The 25,984-nt window shown below is 45.7% G+C and overlaps 1 protein-coding gene across 1 annotated transcript in view; it reads left to right on the top strand.

Annotated features, from left to right (window-relative positions):
• Positions 1-25,984, top strand: part of ZRANB1 (zinc finger RANBP2-type containing 1) — a 158,125-nt gene that overhangs the window by 88,555 nt on the left and 43,586 nt on the right. Inside the window, exon 8 of the mRNA XM_069239120.1 lies at positions 8,020-8,149. Coding sequence (XP_069095221.1) covers positions 8,020-8,149 — 130 coding nt within the window. The remainder of the gene's footprint in view (positions 1-8,019; positions 8,150-25,984) is intronic.

Below are 25,984 nucleotides of genomic sequence, written 5' to 3'. Positions count from 1 at the left end.
GGTTCTAATGGGTTAAGCTGCCAGTGTCATGCATTAGGTTGCACGGCAATAAGTGTGACTTCTGTGTGTGTAATTATGTTTTGAGTGTGCGTGCCCCTGATGTGCTTATATGTGTGCCTTCGTGTTTGTGGAGTGGGAAGAGGTATGTATACCTGTGCTTCTGTGGGATTCTCAAGCACTGCATCTTTCCTACGATATTTATGTGTAGCATTTTCCACCTGAAGTCCCATGAAAGCGGTAACAATCAGCAGGGCCTTCCCTGCCTTTGCTCATTATTATATGTAAAGCGCCCCTCTGCTCCTGCGGCTCCTGATCATGGCTCCTAAACACTGATTGAGTTATCAGGGCAGAATAATGTTAGGGGGGATGCTGTGTTCATTTAGGCAAACAGTGTGACGTGGGAAAGTGTGAACAGCTCAGCAAAACCTTTTTGCTCTTTCGACGGTAAGCCCAGCGGACTGCACTCAAAATGTACATTTGATTAGAGCACGAACCTTTAGTGGCCGCATACATCAAAGGAGCCGAGCCAGTGTTGAAGGTGTAATGCACAGAATGTTTGTTTGCGTGCTCGCCATTGTGTGTGTGTGTGTATGACTAATGTGTGTGTGCTTCCGCATATGTATTTGTGGTTCGGTTGGGCATGTGCCTGTGTGTATAGTGTCTGTGTGTGTGTTTTATTTTAGGTGTGTGTATGTGGGAGGCTTGTGGGGCGTATGTAGGTGCCTATGTTTGTATAGTATGTGTGCAAGTTTGGTATATGTGTTAGTGTGTGTGCGTGTCTCTTTGTTTCTGGGCTCTTCAGGGAATGATGGTGTGAGTGTGTGCAAGGATTAGGTATAGGGAAGCTCTGACAGTATGGTGGGTAAAGTGAACCTCGTGTGTATGAGGAGCATAGAAGCCAGGTTCACAAACTTACTAGTGGGGCCCAGTTTATATGAGTGGAGGTCCTTTGAGAGTAGTGAGGCATAATAATTGCTAAATAAGGAGAGGGAAGCCCAGATAGCAGTTATATTTTCTCCAGATGCATCCTGCAACCCTCCTTATGGGTATTATGGAATTTGGTTTGAGGACACTTGTGGGCTGGTATCTACAATTCTAGATAGTATCTGTGCATCAATGTCAGCTAGTTAAGAGGTTTTCCCTGGAATAGGGGATAACTGCTCAGACCCAGCAATATGGGGTCCTTTTCCAGGCAGTTTTCACCAATTCTAGGGGAAAAACTGCTGACACTTTCCATTTATTCTAAACAGGTGAAAAGCCCCAGCGGGAAGGCTGGTGGGCTGGTAGTTAATTTTGCTGGGCAGGCTTGTGCCTTTCTGGGGATAGCACGGTCTACAGGAGTTGGTGGGGACTGGACGTTTGGAAGTAAAATAGTTCAGTGATTAAAATACCATACCCAACCCTGACCTACAGAACCCAAGCCGACACTGGCTCCACCTCTGGTTTGGGTATACATTTACAGCTTAGGAAAGTTTTAGCCAGACCTCCCTTGGGTTGTATTACAGCGCAGCATCTTCTGGAGCCATGCTGTGTACGTAGATTCAACTTCAGTGCTGTGCCTCTGGAAGTAAGCTGGTGAGGGCGTGGTGGCAGTCTTAAATATTTTGAAAGGAGACCAAGCATTTAGTCCTTCTCCCCCTCTGAGCTGGAGGGGGGTTGGGCTCCTTAAGGTCCTGCAGCCTATCTCAAAGGGGGTTTGGGGCACGTTGGGCAGGTGCAAGGAGTTTGGTACAGGGAAGGGAAAGGTTAGTGAGGTTAGGTGAAAATGTTAGTTAAACCATAACGTTTTAAACTCAAACAATTGGAATTCACCAGTAATAGTTAGCTCAAGTTGATTTCTATTGCTGCGTCCCCTAGCCTTCCATGAAAAAAAAAAATCTCAAAGAAGAGCCTACTTAGCAGTTATTGGCCTCCTTATCACTTTATGATGCCTAGCAAGTTACAAGCATAATTGCGAAAAAGAATTATTTATTTTTTAAACAAATTTTACATACTCCTCAGGGAATGGACAAAGTCCAGCATACTAACAATTGCACATTTATTCATAATGTGCATCCTTTCCTTTTTAAACATCACTTTGTATGGTTAAACAAAACATTACTTTGGTGTTGCAGTGAGACGCAGTGTCGTTCCATCGGCCGTGGGGTGTTGTTGGTCCATCGGGAGTGAGTGAGAAATCTGATTCCTGGTCCTTGTTACTCATTGCATAGTAACAAACCCGCCTGAGAGCTCTGTAATGGCCTACAGTCCAGTTACCAAGCCTTGCAAACGACCCAGATCCATATAGAGTGAACACAGGTCATTCCAGGCAGCATGGGAAGAAGAGTACTTGTTTGTTGAATGGCCAAAAGAGAAAGCCACCTGCTTTGCATAGAGAAAGTGAATTTTCTTAAGAGAGATAATCTGGAATGGCACTACTAATGCGACAAACAGGATATACTGAGAACTTCCCATTGCACTCAAAACTGCATTCAGCCAAAGTGGCTTCGTTAAAGCAATCACTTCTTTCCCAGAAGAAGCTCTTCCTTTGCCAAATGAAGGAATCTGAGGCTGTTACAGAAGCATCATTCAAAATATGCTACTTGCTTGCCAAACATAAGAAGCCATTCACAAAGGCAGAGCTGGTGAAGAAATGTTTCCTTTCAGCAGCTGAAGTTTTGTTTGAAAGCTATAGCAACAAAGCCAGCATCGTAAAAGAAATCAATGCACTACAGCTATCTGATTCCACTTGCACATGCAGAATAGAGGCAGTGGATGAAAATGTCCAGAAACAGGTGATCAAAGCAGTCAGTCACTGTTCTTCAGCATTGACATGGATGAGTCCACAGGTATAGGCGATATGGCCCAGTTGATAGTTTGGGTGAGGTATTTGGATGGACCTATCCTTTCACTCCAAAGAGGAGCTCCTCTGCCTTCTACCACTGTCAGGGCACACAAGAGAAGAAGGTATTTTGGACATCATCTGTAACTCCTTTGAAACATATCGCATAACACTGGGCACTCTTGTCAGCATCACAACAGATGGGGCTCCTGCGATGGTAGGCCATGACAGAGGCTTTGTATCTCTGCTTTAAAAAAAAAAAAAACTTACCGGACAGACTGTGATAGACTACCACTGCATTGTTCATCATTAAGTTTGGTGTGCAAAATTAAAGGATGGAGACCTGACTAACATCCTAAAACTTGCAGTAAAAATTGTTAATTTTATTTGTGCCAAAGCCCTTAACCATAGACTTTTCAAAGCTATGCTGCAGGATACTGATGCTGAATATACAGACCTCCTGATGCACACTGAAGTGCAATGGCTAAGCAAAGGGAAAGTTCTGGCGTGTTTCATTGCTTTACTTCCTGAAATTGAACACTTTGTAAACAGTAGAGGTCAATCATTCCCAGAACTAAAGGATGAACAAAATTGGCTTTTATTGCTCCATTTTCTTTCCTCTTTCTATTTGCACACTTCAATGACCTCAGTTTGCTGCTGCAAGGTAAACAACAGCTTGCGTGGTCCATGATGAAGGTATTTTACTCATTTGAAAGTAAGCTTGTGCTATTCAAAGAACTGGATGTTGCTGACTTCACCCACTTCCCAAAACTGTTGGCTGTGACTCTGAGGTTTCCAAATGCACAAGAAATGCTGCCAACGCTAAACCTGTGTGCATATCTTGCAGGAATTTCTGAGGAGATAAAAAGGTGATTTTTCTCAATTCAGACCCTCTGTTCCAGCTGGTTGAGAACTCCTGGATGGTGAGCGCACGAAATCTTGATGTGGTTGACCCTATTAGCATGAAAAGGGCGCAAGCACTAATGGAGCTGATAGACATGCAGCACAATTCAGCTCTTGAAGCATCGTTTTTGGGAGAGGCACCAGAAGAATTCTGGAACCGTGTGCCTTCTGACAGTTTTAATATTCTTTTTACAGTGGCCCAGAAAGTAATTTGTATGTTTGGGTCAAAATATGTTTGTGAAAGTTTGTTTTCCACAATGGGACTGTTGAAGAGTAAACTCAGAAATAAGCTAACAGACTTATATCTGGATCAACTCTTAAGGCTTGCCATTTCAGACATAGTACCAGATTACAGGACACTAATAGGAGACATGAAGTGTAAAATAAGTTCTTAGTATCTTTCTTTGACGTACCTATTTTTTGGTCTCAGTTAAACCTTTGCTGAATATCCGATTAGCGAGGATTACCATGCAATGCCTCTTAAGAATGCTACTGTATGGTAATAAAAATGTACTGTCAAAATATCTAGATTTCTTCTTACATATTGCTTCTAAATACAGCATTGTCTAGTAATGTTCTTTTACACCAGTGGCCCCACCTCCCCGCAGGCCCATCGTGCAGCCCTCTGCCACAAACCAGACCTTAATTTTGGCCCCCAGCAAAAAGTTTGAGAGTACCCATGATCTAGAGTAAAGCTTGGGACTTCTGCATGCCTTCCCACCACTGCCTCTCATGACCAAGACTTGAAGATAAGCAGTAACCAGGCCCAAGTCATCCTAGTGGCATCTGATTGGCATCTGATTGGGCGAGTTCCAAGTGTGGTACTCTGAACTTCTGGGCATGAACATCTCTTCGGTGTAAGGAAATGCCTCCTTGGCATGGATACCCCCTGACGTTTTGCCTTTGCTGATGCTAAATTATGATTTGAAAGTGTGCTGGGACCCTGCTAACCAGGCCCCAGCACCAGTGTTCTTTCCCTAAACTGTACCTTTGTCTCCACAATTGGCACAACCCTGGCACTCAGGTAAGTCCCTTGTAACTGGTACCCCTGGTACCAAGGCCCTGATGCCAGGGAAGGTCTCTAAGGGCTGCAGCATGTCTTATGCCACCCTAGGGACCCCTCTCTCAGCACATGCACACTGCTTCACAGCTTGTGTGTACTGGTGGGGAGAAAATGACTAAGTCGACATGGCACTCCCCTCAGAGTGCCATGTCAACCTCACACTGCCTGTGGCATAGGTAGGTCACCCCTCTAGCAGGCCTTACAGCCCTAAGGCAGGGTGCACTATACCACAGGTGAGGGCATTTGTGCATGAGCACTATGCCCCTACAGTGTCTAAGCAAAACCTTAGACATTGAAGTGCAGGGTAGCCATAAGAGTATATGGTCTGGGAGTTTGTCAAACACAAACTCCACAGTTCCATAATGGCTACACTGAAAACTGGGAAGTTCGGTATCAAACTTCTCAGCACAATAAATGCACACTGATGCCAGTGTACAATTTATTGTAAAATACACCCAGAAGGCATCTTAGAGATGCCCCCTAAAAACATACCAGACTTCCAGTGTAGGCTGACCAGTTTCTGCCTGCCTGCCACACACCAGACATGTTGCTGGCCACACGGGGAGAGTGCCTTTGTCACTCTGTGGCCAGGAACAAAGCCTGTACTGGGTGGAGGTACTTCTCACCTCCCCCTGCAGGAACTGTAACACCTGGCGGTGAGCCTCAGGGGCTCACCCCTTTTGTTACAGCACCCCAGGGCATCCCAGCTAGTGGAGATGCCCGCCCCTCCGGCCACTGCCCCCACGTTTGGCGGCAAGGCTGAGGGAGATAATGAGAAAAACAAGGAGTCGTCGCCCACCAGTCAGGACAGACCCTAAGGTGTCCTGAGCTGAGGTGACCCCTGCCTTGAGAAATCCTCCATCTTGAGGTTGGAGGATTCCCCCAATAGGATTAGGGATGTGCCCTCCTCCCCACAGGGAGGAGGCATAAAGAGGGTGTAGCCACCATCAAGGACAGTAGCAATTGGCTACTGACCTCCCAGACCTAAACACACCCCTAAATTCAGTATATAGGGGCACCCCAGAACCAAGGAAACTAGATTCCTGCAACCTTAACAAGGAGGACTGCTGACCTGAAGCCCTGCAAAGAAGACGGAGACGACAACTGCTTTGGCCCCAGCCCTACTGACTGTCTCCCAACTTCGAAGAATACTGCAACAGCTACGCATCCAACAGGGACCAGTGACCTCTGAAGCCTCAGAGGACTACCCTGCACCCAAGAAACTCCATTGAACAGCGGCTCTGTTCAAAAACCTGCAACTTCTTTGCAACAAAGAAGCAACTTTAAAAACTTCACGTTTCCTGCCGGAAGCGTGAGACTTCCCACTCTGCACCCAACGCCCCCGGCTCGACCTGCAGAAAACCAACACCTCAGGGAGGACTCCCCAGCGACTGCGAGCCCGTGAGTATCCAGAGATGACCCCCCTGAGCCCTCACAGCGACCCCTGCAGAGAGAATCCAGAGGCTCCCCCTGACCGCGACTGCCTGTAACAAGGGACCCGACGCCTGGAACCAACACTGCACCCGCAGCCCCCAGGACCTGAAGGAACCGAACTGCAGTGCAAGAGCGACCCTCTCCCTAGCCCAGGTGGTGGCTGCCCCAAGGAGCCCCCCCCCTCCCCCCCATGTCTGCCTGCATCGTTGAAGTGACCCCCGGGTGCTTCCATGACTTCCTATCTAAAACCAGACGCCTGTTTGCACACTGCACCCGGCTGCCCCTGTGCCGCTGATGGTGTACTTTCTGTGCCTTCTTGTGTCCCCTCGCCCCCAGTGCCCTACAAATCCCCCTTGGTCTGCCCCCCAAGGACGCAGGTACTTACCTGCTGGCAGACTGGAACCGGAGCACCCCTGTTCCCCATAGGTGCCTATGTGTTTTGGGCACCTCTTTGACCTCTGCACCTTACCGGCCCTGAGATGCTGGTGTGGTAACTTTGGGGTTGCCTTGAGCCCCCAACGGTGGGCTGCCTATGCCCCAAACCTGAGACTTGTAAGTGTTTTTACTTACCTTCAAAACTAACCTTTACTTGCCTCCCCCAGCAACTGTTGATTTTTTGCACTGAGTCCACTTATTGCCATTTTTACAAAGACTGTACATGATATTGTTTTCATTCAAAGTTCCTAAAGTATCTAAGTGAAGTACCTTACGTTTAAAGTATTAACTGTAAATCTTCAACCTGTGGTTCTTAAAATAAACTAAAAAGTTATTTTTCAATATAAAAACCTATTGGCCTGGAGTAAGTCTTGTGAGTGTGTGTTCCTCATTTATTGCCTCTGTGTGTACAACAAATGCTTAACACTACCCTCTGATAAGCCTACTGCTCGACCACACTACCACAAAATAAAGCATTAGAATTATCTACTTTTGCCACTATCTTACCTGTAAGGGGAACCTTTGGAATCTGTGCACACTATTTCTTACTTTGAAATAGTATATGCAGAGCCAACTTCCTACAACATGGATGGTGCTTATTTGAGGGTCAGCTCATCACTTCTGTAGTGAAACAGCATCAATGCAGAACTGCATGATGCCACCTATCAACCACAGGAGCACTGCTTTATAGTTCCTGGATCCAGTTTGACGCAAGTGGAACATTCACAAGCTGACGAACCTGTGAGTAAATAGGGTATTTACAAGAAGGATTGTTACTAAATGGAAGTAACTTTTTCTATATGAACATCCTAGCTGTCAACAGACTGTAGTAGGCTAGATGGTGTTTAGGATATTACTGTTGACACCTGCACCATCCACAGCATCTGAAGGTAGTGGAAAGTGTCGTAGATTCTCATGTACTCACCCTATGCCCTGCAAGTATGTCTCTGTCAGATCTTTTGTTTACTAGCTTCCACTGCAAATTGCGCTTTATGCCCCTTACTGTTCATTCACACTCCATGCATGCGATCAAAGCCTTTAAGGAAAACAATTTAAGATTGAGTGATTGCCCATGGGCATTGTACAACAAGAAGAGGACCACAGCACGCCTGACGCCCCAAAGACTTATTTGAAGAAAACACCAGCGCCCAGCACTAGATGGCAGGATATGCTGAACCTGTGAGTCTATAGCACTACACTCTACGAAAAGATGCTTACAGGGTAAGTATCATTTTAATTTTATTTACAAACACGAGTATGAGTGTATGTCCCTGGTTCCACTAATGTCCATTTTATTCTCTCACATGACCTGCTTTCCCTGACTGCTTTTACTATTTTGTTTTATGTTATTGTCTCCCAACAGCAAGGAGCAAGTCTGGAGCAAACACATATCTTTGTCCTTGCGCACATCTTGCGAAGGCCAATTATAGTTTATGGAGTGAAATATTATAAGAGTTTCCGTGGTGAGACACTGGGGTACACCCGCTTCCAAGGTAAGACTTGCAAACCTTTGTAGACTTTTTGCTGTGCCTTTGTAAGAATTACAGTGTCCTGTCCTCAGCCAGCCTTCTATTCATTTAAATGCCCAATTTCATACACCTAACATTGGGGCTTACTCTGACCTGAATTGTTTGCATTGACTGTTCCTGCCATCTAGTGTTGGGCTCTGAGTGTTACAAGTTGTTTTTCTTCGAAGAAGTCTTTTCGAGTCACGGGACCGAGTCACTCCTCCCTTTCGGCTCCATTGCGCATGGGCATCGACTCCATCTTAGATTGTTTTCTTTCTGCTATCGGGTTCGATTCCGAAAATTTTTAAAAACGCAGAAAATCGTCTGTAATGTTTTCAATCGTGAACCATCTTTCATAGACACCGGCGAAATACACCTTTTGGTTGCCCTTCGGGGCACCCGCCCCCAGCCTGGGCCTGGTCGGCTCGACCGCAGGAAGCGTCGAAGCCTCATGGACCGGACCCCGTTCCGATTCTGCCCTCAGTGCCACGCAAAGTATCCATGCACTGATCAACATCGGGTCTGTAGTCTGTGTTTGTCAGCAGATTACTGAGAGGATACTTGTGAGGCCTGCAGGTCCTTCTGTTTCAAGAAGACCTTGAGGGATCGAAGGGCGAGACGGCTATAAGTGGCGTTGAAAAGTACCGAACACCTCGACGTCGAAGAAGAGGAGATGGCCATCTCCATTCAAGGATCCGATTCGGACTAATCCGACGCGGACCGACAACTGACAGCATGCCAACACGTGAGTACACCTGCCCCGACCCAAACCCAGAGCCAGCCCAAGACCAAACAAAAGGCCTCAAGTGGAGACCAAGCAACACCTTCGGCACCGAAAAAGGCCACACCCTCATCAAAGTCTTCGGACCCGAGTTGAGACACAGTTTCTGAAAATTTTCAACATAGACTCGTTGAATCGAAACCCTGAAAGAGTCTTTCAGAACCGAGGGCTACTATCACCATGGGCATTTCGGTACTGAAATAACCGGCTTCGGAGCTGAAAAAAGCCTCATATACTGAGGAACATGGACTTTCTAAACAGATGAAAGAAAGCCACAGATTTGAGGAGGAACTTCTACAGATAGAGGAATTTGATCCGAGACAAGCCAGGATACAGATCCACAAGGATACTGGAAAGATCCTCACAGCACCTCTCCTCAAATTTAAAAGGAAACTGGCTTTCCAAGGACGTTCGGACACTGACCAGCCAAAGGCTAAAGTGCCAAGAGAGCAATTTCCGCCACACCAGTTTTCCCCAGCACATTCTCCTCGGCATTCTCCTCAAAGAACTGTTTCTCCTCTTGCTACACCCACTGCACAGTCACCCACACACACTGTGCAGTCACATCAAGACACAGACCCGTGGGATCTTTAGGAGAACCCCGTGTCAGGCAATAGCCTGGAGTGCTATCCGTCTAAACCCTCTCCACCTGCAGATAGCGCCTCCTACAGACAGGTTTTGGCTAGGGCTGCTGCTTTCCACAATGTAAGCATACATACCGAACCACTAGAGGGCGACTTTCTTTTTAATACCTTGTCTTCCACACATACATCTTACCAAAGTCTACCCATGCACCCAGGCATGCTCAAACATGCCCAACAGATTTTTCAGGAGCCGATTAAGGGAAGGGCCATAACACCAAGGGTAGAAAATAAATATAAACCACCAACTTCTGACCCGGTAGTTATCACCCCAGCAGCTGCCCCCAGATTTGGTAGTGGTCAGTGCGGCGAGGAAGAGGGCCAACTCTCAGTCATCTGGAGATGCACCCCCTCCAGATAAAGAGAGTAAAAAGTTTGATGCGGCAGGAAAGAGGGTAGCATCACAAGCAGCCAATCAGTGGCGCATAGCGAACTCTCAGGCCCTCCTCGCAAGATATGACAGAGCTCATTGGGATGAGATGAGCGACATCATTCAACATCTCCCCAAAGAATACCAAAAAAGAGCTCAGCAGATAGTAGAGGAGGTACAGGCAATAACTAATAATCCAATAAGGTCTGCATTAGATTCAGCTGATACTGCTGCAAGAACAATAAACACTGCAGTGACAATTAAACGCTGTGCATGGCTTAGATCATCAGGTTTTAAACCGGAGATTCAACACGCGGTCCTAAGCATGCCGTTCAAACAGCAACAGCTATTTGGCACACAAGTGGACACAGCCATAGAAAAGATGAAAAAGGATACGGATACAGCCAAAGCGATGGGAGCGCTTTACTCTTCCCAATACAGAGGGACATTTAGAAAACCGCAGTATAGGGGGGGTTTCAGGCCTCAGCCATCAGAACCATCCACCTCACAGACAAAGCCCTCATACCAATCACAGTATCATAGAGGGGGGTTTCGAAGGTCCTTCAGAGGGCAATTTCCCAAATCCAGGGGAAAATTCCAACCTACGAAGCAAGCCACTAACAACAAGCAGTGACTTTGCCATCACCTTCCCCCAACACACATCCCCTGTGGGAGGAAGACTGGAAATGTTCCACAATCAATGGTCAAACATAACAACGGACACATCGGTACTATCAATTATCCAACATTGTTACTGCATAGAATTCACACATATTACTCCAGATATTCCCCCAAAAGTGTGCAAACTATTGTTGCAACATCTAACAATGTTACAAACAGAGGTGCAGGCACTATTAACAAAACAAGCCATAGAACTAGTACCTCTTCAACAAAAAGGAACAGGGGTCTATTCCCTGTACTTCCTTATTCCCAAAAAGGACAAAACACTAAGGTCAATATTAGATCTCGGGACTCTCAACCTATACATCAACTCAGAACACTTTCATATGGTGACACTACTAGATGTAGTCCCATTACTAAAACAGGGGGAATACATGTCAACACTGGATTTAAAAGATGTGTATTTTCACATATCCAGCCATCTCACAGAAAATACCTCAGGTTTGTTATACAAGGAAAACATTACCAATTCAAGGTATTACCCTTCGGGATAACAGCCCCCAGAGTATTTGCAAAATGCCTTGCCATAGTAGCAGCATACATAAAGAGACAACACTTGCATGTATTCCCATATCTCGATGATTGGCTAATAAAGGCCAACACTCAAGAGCATTGTCAAGATCACACATGTTACGTAATAGATACCCTACACACACTAGGGTTTTCAATAAATTACCAAAAATCACACTTGCAACCATCCCAAATTCAGCAATACTTGTGAGCTACACTCAACACTCAAAAAGCGTTTGCAAGTCCAAGCCCACAAAGGGTACTATCATTCGACATCATGGTACCAAAAATACAACCAAATCAGCATTACACAGTCAGATTTGTGATGAAACTCCTAGGCATGATGGCATAATGCATTGCAATTGTCCCAAAGGCACGGTTACACATGCGGCCCTTACAGCAGTGCCTTGCAAAACTATGGTCGCAGGCACTGGGTCATCTCCAAGATCTAGTGTTGATAGACCGCCAAACACACTATTCATTTCAGTGGTGGAACCCCATAAATTTAAACAAAGGGCGGCCTTTTCAAGACCCTGTGCCTCACGCCATTCTCACAACAGATGCATCAATGTTTGGGTGGGGAGCACACCTCAACAATCACAGTATACAAGGACAGTGGGACAAGCAAAAACAGCTACACATAAATCACTTAGAGCTGCTAGCAGTCTTTCTAGCACTAAAAACTTTTCAACCTCTTCTGGCTCACAAACACATTCTTGTTAAAACAGACTATATGACAACAATATACTACTTAAACAGGGGGGAACACACTCATCACAACTTTGCCTCCTAGCACAACACATTTGGCATTGGGCAATTCACAACAACATTCGCCTACTAGCTCAGTACATCCCAGGGATTCACAATAAATTAGCAGACAATCTCAGTTGGGATCACCAGTAAACACACGAGTGGGAAATACATCCCCAGGTACTACAAAAACACTTTCGCCATTGGGGGACACCAGACATAGATCTGTTCGCCACAAACCAAAACACAAAATGCCAAAACTTTGCGTCCAGGTACCAACACCCTCAGTCCAAGGGCAATGCTCTATGGATCAACTGGTCAGGGATATTTGCTTACACTTTTCCCTCTCTCCCACTCATTCCATTTCTAGTCAACAAACTGCGTCAAAACAAACTCAAACTAATACTTATAGCACTAACGTGAGCACGCCAACCGTGTTACACCACACTGTTGGACCTCTCAGTAGTACCTCACGTCAAGCTTCCAAACAGACCAGATCTGTTAACGCAACACAAACAGCAGATCAGACACCCCAATCCAGCAACGCTCAATCTAGCAATCTGACTCATGAAGTCTTAGAGTTTGGCTATCTAAATCTTCCAAACGAGTGTATGGAAGTCATTAAACAGGCAAGAAAACCTACCACCAGGCATTGTTATGCTAACAAATGGAAAAGATTCTTCTTCTACTGCCAAGCAAAACACATCACACCGTTGATGCGTCCAAGACATCGTAGGTTATTTACTACACCTACAAAAAGCAAATCTAGCCTTTTCATCCATCAAAATACACCTCACTGCAATTTCGGCTTATTTGCAAATTAAACACACACAATCCCTATTTAGAATACCAGTCATTAAAGCCTTCATGGAAGGACTAAAACGGATCATACCTCCAAGAACTCCACCAGTACCCTCGTGGAATCTTAATATTGTACTTACACGACTCATGGGTCCACCTTTTGAACCCATGCGTTCTTGTCAGATCCAATTCTTAACTTGGAAAGTGGCATTTCTAGTAGCAATCACTTCATTACGAAGAGTTAGTGAAATACAGGCTTTCACTATTGAGGAACCCTTTATACAAGTACACAAACATAAAGTTGTTCTCCGCACAAATCCAAAGTTTCTACCAAAACTAATTTCACTGTTTCATTTAAACCAAACAGTGGAACGCCCAGTCTTCTTCCCACAGCCAGACTCAGTGGCAGAAAGATCACTGCATACATTAGATATAAAAAGAGCTCTAATGTACTATATAGACAGAACAAAACCATTTCATAAAACTAAACAGTTGTTCGTCGCATTCCAGAAACCTCATACTGGTAACCCTATATCCAAACAAGGCATAGCCAGATGGATAGTGAAATGTATACAAACTTGTTACCTAAAAGCGAACTACTCATTACACCAAAGGCACACTCCACTAGAAAGAAAGGAGCAACAATTGCCTTTCTAGGTAACATACCAATGACCGAGATTTGTAAGGCAGCCACTTGGTCCACATCTCATACTTTTACCAAACACTACTGTGTAGATGTGTTAGCAACACAACAAGCCACAGTAGGACAGGCTGTACTAAGAACATTATTTCAAACAATTTCAACTCCTACAGGCTGACCACCGCTTTGGGGAGGATTACGGCTTTGTAGTCTAGGCACAGCATGTTTATCTGCAGCTACACATGCCAGGAATGGAAAATGTCACCTACCCAGTGTACATCTGTTCGTGGCATGTTCCGCTGCAGATTCACATGCGCCCTCCCGGGGAGCCTGTAGCCGTTTAAGTTGCAATTAGAAATTGTACATGTGTAATTAAACATTCCTTTACCTCACCTTTGTACATACATCTCTATTCCATCTAGCATGGACATCTTTATTATTCTCACTCTATCACTCCTACCTTACCCTCTGCGGGAAAACAATCTAAGATGGAGTCAATGCCCATGCGCAATGGAGCCGAAAGGTAGGAGTCACTCGGTCCGTGACTCAAAGACTTCTTCGAAGAAAAACAACTTGTAACACTCAGAGCCCAACACTAGATGGCAGGAACAGTGCACAGCATGTGTATCTGCAGCGGAACATGCCACGAACAGATGTACACTGGGTAAGTGACATGTTCGATACTGTGCATATCCCGCCATCTGGTGTTGGGCTCGGAGTGTTACAAGTTGTTTTTCTTTGAAGAAGTCTTTTCGAGTCACGAGATCGAGGGACTCCTCCCATTTCGGCTCCATTGCCCATGGGCGTCTACTCCATCTTAGATTGTTTTCTTTCCGCCATCGGGTTCTGACGTGTTCCTTTCCGCTCCGTGTTTCGGTTCGGAAAGTTAGTTAGATATCGGAAAATTCGACGGTATTGTTTGCGTTCGGTATCGGGTTAGTTAACGCAGGTCGACACCGAATTTTGAAGAGCTCCGGTGGCCCTTTGGGGTTTCGAATCCCCGGCGGGGCCTGGTCGGCCCGACCACGTGCATCTACAAGACTAATGGAACAGACCCCATTCCGCTTCTGCCCCGAATGCCACAACAAGTATCCTTACACAGATCAACATTTGGTCTGTAATTTGTGTTTGTCTCCAGAACACAAAGAGGATACCTGTGAGGCCTGTCGAGCGTTTCGGTTGAGGAAAACGCTGAGGGACCGGAGAGCAAGAAGGCTTCAAATGGCATCGGCGCCGTCAGGACACCACGACTTGGAGGATGAAGAAGCCTTCTCCATTGCTGACTCGGACGAGGCCGAAACAGAACAGACGCCGAAAACCGTGAGTAAAACAGCCCCGGACAAAACTCACGTAAAAATCATCAAAGCCCAGGGGACGCCACCGCCGGCAGGCCATGGCTTAACCCAAAAAATCAGCGACCGTGCATCGGCACCGAAAAAGGGCACACGTGTCGAAGTCATCCGACTCCGGTCGCGATACCGGCACAGAACAGACTCGGCCCGAGACACTGATTCAGAACAATCTTGACATTGAGATAGCCGGCACCGAGATGAGTCGGCACCGAGAGATCGGAACCCCGCAACTCAAAAAAGTGGCTTTGGAGCTGAAAAAGACTGTTGAAAAGGTTTCGATACCGAAACATCCGGCTTCGGAGCCGAAAACAAGTTCCTACACCGAGGAACAAGGGCTTTCCACACAAATGCAAAGCCATAAATTCGGACAAGAGCTAGAAGCAAGGGAGCCAGATTATACACAGAGAAGGCTACATATCCAAAAGGCGACGGGGAAGATAAGAACTCTCCCTCCTATAAGGATGAAAAGAAAACTTGCTTTCCAAGATAAAGATAAACAACCACAGGCAAAGGTGGCAAAACAAGTAACTCCGCCACCATCACCACAACGCTCACCGCAACCATCACCAATTGCTAGCCCACCTATGATGCAGTCTCCAACGCACACAGGGATGAGCCAAGATGACCCAGATGCATGGGATCTTTATGATGCGCCTGTGTCAGATAATAGTCCTGACTGTTACCCAGCAAGACCATCACCACCTGAAGACAGTACTGCTTACACACAGGTGGTGTCCAGAGCAGCTGCTTTTCACAACGTGACACTACACGCTGAACCGATTGAAGATGACTTTTTATTTAATACTCTGTCGTCCACACATAGTCAGTACCAGAGTCTTCCGATGTTACCGGCAATGTTGAAACACGCAAAGCAAGTTTTTCAAGAACCCGTTAAAGGCAGGGCCATCACTCCTAGGGTGGAGAAAAAGTACAAGCCTCCCCAACAGACCCTATGTACATCACGCAGCAACTGACACCTGACTCAGTAGTAGTAGGCGCAGCACGTAAAAGGGCAAATTCACACATCTCTGGGGATGCACCACCACCCGACAAAAAGTCGCAAGTTCGACGCAGCGGGGAAAAGAGTGGCAGCACAAGCAGCCAATCAATGGCGCATTGCCAATTCACAGGCTTTGCTGTCAAGATATGACCGAGCACGTGGGATGAAATGCAGCACTTTATTGAACATCTGCCCAAATAATTCCAAAAGCGTGCACAACAAGTGGTGGAAGAGGGCCAAAGCATCTTGAAGAACCAGATATGATCGGCAATGGACGCAGCAGACACAGCTGCAAGAACTGTAAATACAGTGGTCACAATTCGGAGACACGCATGGCTACGCACCTCAGGATTCAAGCCCGAAATCCAACAGTCTGTGCTTAATATGCCTTTTAATGGACAGCAGTTGTCTGGGCCGGAAGTGGACACAGCTATCGAGAAGCTGAAAAAGGATACAGATACAGCTAAGGCCATGGCCGCGCTCTACTCCCCACAGAGCAGAGGCACTTTTAGGAAGACACAATTTAGAGGGGGTTTCGGGGCCAAACCACAGAACCCTCAACCTCACAAACCAGGCCCACATACCAGAGCCAGTATCAGAGAGGAGGCTTTCGGGGACAATACAGAGGTGGACAGTTCCCTAAAACTAGAGGGAAGTTCCAAAGTCCAATGACCCCTCAAAACAAACAGTGACTTCAGTGTCACAAATCCCCAACACAACACCATTTGGGGGGGGGAGACTAACAGATTTTTACCAAAATTGGGAGGAAATAACAACAGACTTGTGGGTCCTAGCCATCATCCAACATGGTTATTGCATAGAATTCCTAAAATTACCACCAAATGTGCCTCCAAGAACACACAACATGTCCAAACAACACATGGATCTATTACAGCTAGAGGTCCAAGCGTTGTTACAAAAAAAATGCAATAGAACTAGTACCCAATCATCAGAAAGGAACAGGGGTTTACTCCCTGTACTTTCTCATACCCAAAAAGGACAAAACTCTAAGACCCATATTAGATCTCAGAACACTAAATCTTTACATCAAATCAGATCACTTTCACATGGTGACACTTCAAGACGTAATCCCCTTGCTCAAACAACAAGACTACATGACGACATTAGATCTCAAGGATGCGTACTTCCATATACCCATACATCCTTCACACAGGAAATACTTAAGGTTTGTAATCCAAGGAGTACATTACCAGTTCAAAGTGTTACCATTCGGGATAACAGCACCAAGGGTATTTACAAAATGCCTTGCAGTAGTAGCGGCACATATCAAAAGACAGCACATACATGTATTCCCGTATCTAGACGATTGGTTAATCAAAACCAACACACAAGAACAGTGTTTTCAACACACAAAATAAATCATAGAAACCCTTCACAAACTAGGTTGCTCACTAAACTACCAAAAATCACACCTACAGCCGTGTCAAATACAACAATACTTAGGAGAAACAATCAACACAAAAAAAGGGATTGCCTCTCCAAGTCCACAAAGGGTACAAGCATTCCAAAACATAATACAAAGCATGCACCCAAACCAGAAGTATCAGGTAAAATTAGTGATGAAACTACTAGGCATGATTTCCTCATGCATAGCCATTGTCCCAAATGCAAGATTACACATGCGGCCCTTGCAACAGTGCCTAGCAACACAATGGACACAAGCACAGGGTCAACTACAAGATCTAGTGTTGATAGACCGCCAAACACACACCTCGCTACAATGGTGGAATCATAGAAATTTAAATCAGGGGCGGCCTTTCCAGGACCCAGTGCTTCAATACGTGATCACAACAGATGCTTCCATGGTAGGGTGGGGGGCACACCTCAACCAACACAGCATCCAGGGACAATGGGACACTCAGCAGAAACAACTTCACATAAATCAGCTAGAACTACTAGCAGTGTTTCTAGCGTTGAAAGCATTTCAACCGCTAATAGCCCACAAACACATTCTTGTCAAAACAGACAACATGACAACAATGTATTTATTACTTAAACAAACAGGGAGGCACACACTCATCACAACTGTGTCTCTTAGCACAGAAAATTTGGCATCGGGCGAATCACATTCACATAATAGCGCAAATCATCCCAGAAATTCAAAACCAGTTGGCAGACAATCACAGTCCAGATCACCAACAGATCCACGAATGGGAAATTCATCCCCAGATACTACAAACCTACTTCAAAAACTGGGGAACACCGCAAATAGACCTATTCGCAACAAAAGAAAACGCAAAATGCCAAAACTTCGCATCCAGGTACCCACAGCCTCACTCCAAGGGCAATGCGTTATGGATGAGTTGGTCAGGGATATTTGCTTACGCTTTCCCCCCCCCCTCTCCCACTCATTCCGTATCTAGTAAACAAACTGAGTCAAAACAAACTCAAACTAATACTAATAGCACCAACTTGGGCACGACAACCTTGGTACACAACACTACTAGACCTGTCAGTAGTGCCTCGTATCAAACTACCAAACAGACCAGATCTGTTAACTCAACACAAACAGCAGATCAGACACCCGAATCCAGCATCGCTCAATCTAGCAATCTGGCTCCTGAAGTCTTAGAATTTGGACATCTAAACCTCACACAGGAATGTATGGAGGTCATCAAACAGGCTAGAAAACCTACTACAAGACATTGCTACGCAAATAAATGGAAACGATTTGTTTATTACTGTCATAATCAAATTCAACCATTACACGCGTCCGTTACACACATTGTAAGCTACTTACTACACTTACAAAAATCTAAGGTTCGATGGCATCTGTCGCTGTAGATACGCATGTTCTGCAATAGCTCGCCATCTGGTGTTGGGCCGGAGTGTTACAAGTTGTTTTTCTTCGAAGAAGTCTTTCGAGTCACGGGACCGAGTGACTCCTCCTTTTGTCTCCATTGCGCATGGGCGTCGACTCCATCCTCGATTGTTTTTTTTCCGCCATCGGGTTCGGACGTGTTCCTGTCGCTCCGAGTTTCGGAACGGAAAAAATAGTTAATTTCGGAAGATTTTCGTCGGTATTGTTGCGTTCGGGATCGGCGTACTTAGATTCAACACCGCATCGAAGATCGAAGAGCTCCGGTGCCCTTCGGGGTAGTTTTTCGATCCTCCGTCGGGGCCTGGTCGGCCCGACCGCGTGCTGAGGAACGCCGATGGAACGGACCCCGTTCCGTTTCTGCCCCAAATGCCACAATAAATACCCCTACACAGACCAACACTTGGTCTGCAACCTGTGCCTGTCACCTGAGCACAGCGAAGACACCTGCGAGGCCTGTCGTGCGTTCCGGTCCCGAAAAACACTCCGAGACCGTCGAGCCAGAAGACTTCAAATGGCGTCCGCACCGACAGCCCAACGGGAGTTCGAGGAACAGGAAGAGGAAGGTACCTTCTCGATCCAAGACTCAGACTCCGAAGGATTCGACGATACACAAACCGTGAGTAAGACGTCGAAAACCACACAAAGAAACATTTACAAGGCCCAGGGGACGCCACTGCCACCAGGCCATGGCTCAACCCATAAAATCGGTGACCGACCGTCGGCACCGAAAAAGGCCCAAACAGTGCCGAGATCGTCCGACTCCGGTCGAGACACCGGCACGCAGCCTTCTCGGGACCGAGAAAGTGCTGGAGACAAGCCTCGACACCGAGATGCCGGTGTGGACACGGCTCGACGCCGAGACAGCGGCACCGAAACAGATCGACGCCGAGAGGTTTCGGCACCGAAAAGGAAAAAAGTCACCTCGGAGCCGAAAAAACACGCAGACACAGTTTCGACGCCGAAACAAACTGCAAGCGACCCAGCTTCAGGCTCTTATACAGAAGAGCACTCGCTAACCTCCCAAATGCAGAAGCATAGGTTTGAGGAAGAGCTACAAGCAACTGATGCGGACCATACGCAAAAGCGTATCTTCATTCAGCAGGGGACAGGAAAAATAAGCACCCTTCCCCCCATTAGGAGAAAGAGAAGGTTGGAGTTCCAGGCGGAACAAGTACCACAACCAAAAGTGGTGAAAAGAGTTACACCACCACCCTCTCCTCCGCCCGTGATTAACGTTTCACCAGCACAAACGCCATCACACTCCCCAGCTCACACCACCATGAGCCAGGGTGACCAAGACCAGGACGCATGGGACCTATACGACGCCCCAGTGTCAGATAACAGCCCAGAGGCATACCCTACAAAACCATCTCCACCAGAAGACAGCACCGCGTACTCTCAGGTGGTGGCTAGAGCAGCACAATTTCACAACGTAAGCCTCCACTCAGAACAGGTCGAGGATGATTTCCTGTTCAACACACTCTCCTCCACCCACAGCTCCTACCAAAGCCTGCCTATGCTCCCTGGTATGCTCCGGCACGCAAAAGACATATTTAAGGACCCGGTCAAAAGTAGGGCAATCACACCAAGGGTGGAAAAAAAGTATAAGCCGCCTCCTACAGACCCGGCTTTCATCACAACACAGCTGCCACCAGACTCTGTTGTTGTAGGAGCAGCTAGGAAAAGGGCCAACTCTCACACATCTGGAGATGCACCACCCCCAGATAAAGAAAGCCGCAAGTTTGATGCAGCTGGTAAAAGAGTCGCAGCACAAGCTGCAAACCAGTGGCGCATCGCGAACTCCCAGGCACTACTTGCGCGCTATGACAGAGCCCACTGGGACGAGATGCAACATCTCATTGAACATCTGCCCAAAGACTTCCAAAATAGGGCAAAACAAGTGGTTGAGGAGGGACAGGCCATCTCCAACAACCAGATCCGCTCCTCCATGGACGCTGCAGATACAGCTGCACGGACAATTAATACATCTGTAACTATCAGAAGGCATGCATGGCTCCGAACGTCTGGATTTAAACCAGAGATTCAACAAGCAGTTCTCAATATGCCTTTTAATGAAAAAGAACTGTTCGGTCCAGAAGTGGACACAGCGATTGAGAAACTCAAAAAAGATACGGACACTGCCAAAGCCATGGGCGCACTCTACTCCCCGCAGAGCAGAGGGAATTACAGCTCATTCCGTAAAACGCCCTTTCGAGGGGGGTTTCGGGGTCAAAGCACACAAGCCAGCACCTCACAAGCCACACCGTCCAGTTACCAAGGACAGTATAGAGGAGGTTTTCGGGGACAATATAGAGGAGGGCAATTCCCTAGAAATAGAGGAAGATTCCAAAGCCCCAAAACCCCTACTACTAAACAGTGACTCACATGTCACTCACCCCCTCCACACAACACCAGTGGGGGGACGAATAGGTCATTATTACAGAGCATGGGAGAAAATCACTACAGACACTTGGGTTCTAGCAATTATCCAACATGGTTACTGCATAGAATTTCTACAGTTCCCTCCAAACATACCACCAAAAGCACAAAATTTAACAACACACCATTACAATCTCCTAGAGATAGAAGTGCAGGCACTATTGCAAAAGAATGCAATCGAATTAGTGCCAAACACACAAATAAACACAGGAGTTTACTCACTGTACTTTCTGATACCAAAGAAGGACAAAACACTGAGACCAATCCTAGACCTCAGAGTAGTCAACACTTTCATCAAATCAGACCACTTCCACATGGTCACACTACAAGAAGTATTGCCATTGCTAAAGCTGCACGACTACATGGCAACTTTAGACCTCAAGGATGCTTATTTCCATATACCAATTCACCCATCGCACAGGAAATACCTAAGGTTTGTATTCAAAGGAATACATTACCAATTCAAGGTACTGCCTTTCGGATTAACAACCGCACCAAGAGTCTTTACCAAATGTCTAGCGGTAGTCGCTGCACACATCAGAAGGCAGCAAATACATGTGTTCCCATATCTAGACGACTGGCTAATCAAGGCCCATTCGTTAATAGAGTGCTCAAATCACACAAATCATATCATACAAACCCTCTTCAAACTAGGGTTCACCGTCAATTTCACAAAATCCAAGATTCGGCCACGCAAGGTACAACAATACCTGGGAGCCATAATAGACACATCAAAAGGAGTAGCCACTCCAAGTCCACAAAGAATTCAAAATTTCAACACCATCATACAACGCATGTATCCAACACAAAAGATACAAGCAAAGATGGTATTACAACTCCTAGGCATGATGTCATCATGCATAGCCATTGTCCCAAACGCAAGACTGCACATGAGGCCCTTACAACAATGCCTAGCATCACAGTGGTCTCAAGCACAGGGTCACCTTCTAGATCTGGTGTTAATAGACCGCCAAACTTACCTCTCGCTTCTGTGGTGGAACGACATAAATTTAAACAAGGGGCGGCCTTTCCAAGACCCAGTGCCACAATACGTAATAACAACAGATGCTTCCATGACAGGGTGGGGAGCACACCTCGATCAACACAGCATACAAGGACAATGGAACGTACATCAAACAAAACTGCATATCAATCACCTAGAACTTCTTGCAGTTTTTCAAGCACTAAAAGCTTTCCAACCAATAATAGTTCACAAATACATTCTCGTCAAAACAGACAACATGACAACAATGTATTATCTAAACAAGCAGGGAGGGACGCACTCCACGCAGTTAAGCATGTTAGCACAAAAAATTTGGCATTGGGCAATTCACAACCAAATTCGCCTAATTGCACAGTTTATACCAGGGATACAAAATCAACTCGCAGACAATCTCTCTCGAGATCACCAACAGGTCCACGAATGGGAAATTCACCCCCAAATACTGAACACTTATTTCAAACTCTGGGGAACACCTCAGATAGACTTGTTTGCGACAAGGGAGAACGCAAAATGCCAAAACTTCGCATCCAGATACCCACACAAACAATCCCAAGGCAATGCCCTATGGATGAACTGGTCAGGGATATTTGCTTACGCTTTTCCTCCTCTCCCTCTCCTTCCTTACCTGGTAAACAAACTCAGTCAAAGCAAACTCAAACTCATATTGATAGCACCAACTTGGGCAAGGCAACCCTGGTACACAACGCTGCTAGACCTATCAGTGGTACCCTGCATCAAATTGCCCAACAGGCCAGATCTGTTGACACAGCACAACCAAAAGATCAGACACCCAGATCCAGCATCGCTGAATCTAGCAATCTGGCTCCTGAAATCCTAGAATTCGGGCACTTACAACTTACCCAAGAATGTATGGAAGTCATAAAACAAGCAAGAAGGCCATCCACCAGGCACTGCTATGCAAGTAAATGGAAGAGGTTTGTTTGCTACTGCCATATTAATCAAATACAACCATTACACACAACTCCAGAACATGTAGTGGGTTACTTGCTTCACTTACAAAAATCTAACCTAGCTTTCTCTTCCATTAAGATTCACCTTGCAGCAATATCTGCATACCTGCAGACTACCTATTCAACTTCCCTATATAAAATACCAGTCATTAAAGCATTCATGGAGGGCCTTAGGAGAATTATACCACCAAGAACACTACCTGTTCCTTCATGGAACCTAAATGTTGTCCTAACTAGACTTATGGGTCCACCTTTTGAACCCATGCACTCCTGCGACATACAGTTCCTAACCTGGAAGGTGGCATTTCTCATCGCCATTACTTCCCTGAGAAGAGTAAGCGAGATTCAGGCGTTTACTATACAGGAACCTTTTATACAACTACACAAAAATAAAGTCGTCCTAAGGACCAATCCTAAATTTTTGCCAAAGGTTATTTCACCGTTCCATCTAAATCAAACAGTGGAACTTCCGGTGTTCTTTCCACAGCCAGATACCGTAGCTGAAAGGGCACTACATACATTAGATGTCAAAAGAGCATTAATGTATTACATTGACAGAACAAAGAACATCAGAAAGACTAAACAACTCTTTATTGCATTTCAAAAACCTCATGCAGGAAACCCAATTTCAAAACAAGGTATAGCCAGATGGATAGTTAAATGCATCCAAATCTGCTACCTTAAAGCTAAACGACAGCTGCCCATTACACCAAGGGCACACTCAACCAGAAAGAAAGGTGCTACCATGGCCTTTCTAGGAAACATCCCAATGCAAGAAATATGTAAGGCAGCCACATGGTCTACGCCTCACACATTCACCAAGCACTACTGTGTAGACGTGTTATCCGCACAACAAGCCACAGTAGGTCAAGCTGTATTAAGGACATTATTTCAGACTACTTCCACTCCTACAGGCTGATCCACCGCTTTTGGGGAAATAACTGCTTACTAGTCTATTGCAGAACATGCGTATCTACAGCGACAGATGCCATCGAACTGAAAATGTCACTTACCCAGTGTACATCTGTTCGTGGCATCAGTCGCAGTAGATTCGCATGTGCCCACCCGCCTCCCCGGGAGCCTGTAGCAGTTTGGAAGTTACCTTCAATTATTTATATATGTATCATCTCAACCTTAAATAAGTGCATACTTAGTCACTCCATTGCATGGGCACTATTACTACAATTCAACTCCTACCTCACCCTCTGCGGGGAAAAACAATCGAGGATGGAGTCGACGCCCATGCGCAATGGAGACAAAAGGAGGAGTCACTCGGTCCCGTGACTCGAAAGACTTCTTCGAAGAAAAACAACTTGTAACACTCCGGCCCAACACCAGATGGCGAGCTATTGCAGAACATGCGAATCTACTGCGACTGATGCCACGAACAGATGTACACTGGGTAAGTGACATTTTCATTAGCTTTTTCATCCATTAAAATACATTTCACAGCAATTTCAGCTTATCTGCAAATTACACATTCAACTTCACTATTTAGGATCCCAGTCATAAAAGCTTTTATGGAGGGTCTAAAAAGGATCATTCCACCGAGAACCCCACCAGTTCCTTCGTGGAACCTCAATATTGTATTAACAAGACTCATGGGTCCACCATTCGAGCCCATGCACTCTTGTGAAATGTAATACTTAGCTATTAGGAAGGCTACTTTCCAAGTTATCACATCTCTCAGAAGAGTAAGTGAAATACAAGCCTTTACCATACAGGAACCCTTTATACAAATACACAAAGTGGTTCTACGTACAAATCCCAAATTTTTGCCAAAAGTTATATCACCGTTCCACTTAAACCAAACTGTGGAACTCCCAGTGTTTTTTCCACAACCAGACTCTGTAGCTGAAAGAGCATTACATACATTAGACATAAAAAGAGCTCTAATGTACTACATTGATAGAACCAAACAGTTTCGCAAAACAAAACAATTGTTTGTAGCTTACCAAAAACCTCATACAGGAAATCCAACATCCAAACAAGGCTTTGCCAGATGGATAGGGAAATGTATTCAAACCTGTTATGTTAAAGCTAAGAGAGAACTGCCTATTACACCAAAGGCACACTCCACTAGAAAGAAAGGCGCCACAATGGTCTTTCTAGGAAATATACCAATGACGGAAATCTGTAAGGCAGCCACATGGTCTACGCCTCATACATTCACTAAACATTACTGCGTGGATGTGTTAACAACACAACAAGCCACAGTAGGACAAGCAGTACTAAGAACTTTATTTCAAACAACTTCAACTCCTACAGGCTAAACCACCGCTTTTGGGGAGATAACTGCTTACTAATATATGCACAGCATGTGTATCTGTAGCTACACATGCCATCGAACGGAAAATGTCACTTACACAGTGTACATCTGTTTGTGGCTTGAGACGCTACAGATTCACATGCGTCCTCCCACCTCCTCGGGAGCCTGTAGCTGGTGTAAGTTGATTTAAAAATTTTAAAAAATGTAAATATAATACTTTTAGTCACATTATGTACATACATACTTACTCCATTGCATGGGCATTATTACAATATACACAACTCCTACCTCACCCTCTGCGGGGAAAACAATCTAAGATGGAGTCGACGCCCATGCGCAATGGAGCTGAAATGGGAGGAGTCCCTCGATCTCGTGACTCGAAAAGACTTCTTCGAAGAAAAACAACTTGTAACACTCCGAGCCCAACACTAGATGGCGGGATATGCACAGCATGTGAATCTGCAGCGTCTCATGCCACGAACAGATGTACACTGGGTAAGTGACATTTTCCATATATTTTGCAAAGCAGAGCACTCTAGCTGCTGGTGCCAGCGTTACTGTCACAGTGCAGCAAGAAGCCTCTGTGGGTTACATTGACCACTACGAATCCCATAATGCTTCTGTGCAAATAAGTCATGTTTGTGGAAACAACGTGAGAACACAGATCAAAACCACTTGATAAAGACAGAGTGCTTGGTTTGATGCGGTTTAATCAGTTAATAAAACTGCATGGAGAAGCCTTCGGGAGTGCAGTTTTTTTTTTTTTTTTT

Source organism: Pleurodeles waltl, chromosome 6 (assembly GCF_031143425.1).
Source record: "Pleurodeles waltl isolate 20211129_DDA chromosome 6, aPleWal1.hap1.20221129, whole genome shotgun sequence".
NCBI classification, from domain to species: Eukaryota; Metazoa; Chordata; class Amphibia; order Caudata; family Salamandridae; genus Pleurodeles; species Pleurodeles waltl.
The sequence above is the reverse complement of the archived record's forward strand: the minus strand, read 5'-3'. Positions and strand labels throughout refer to the sequence as shown.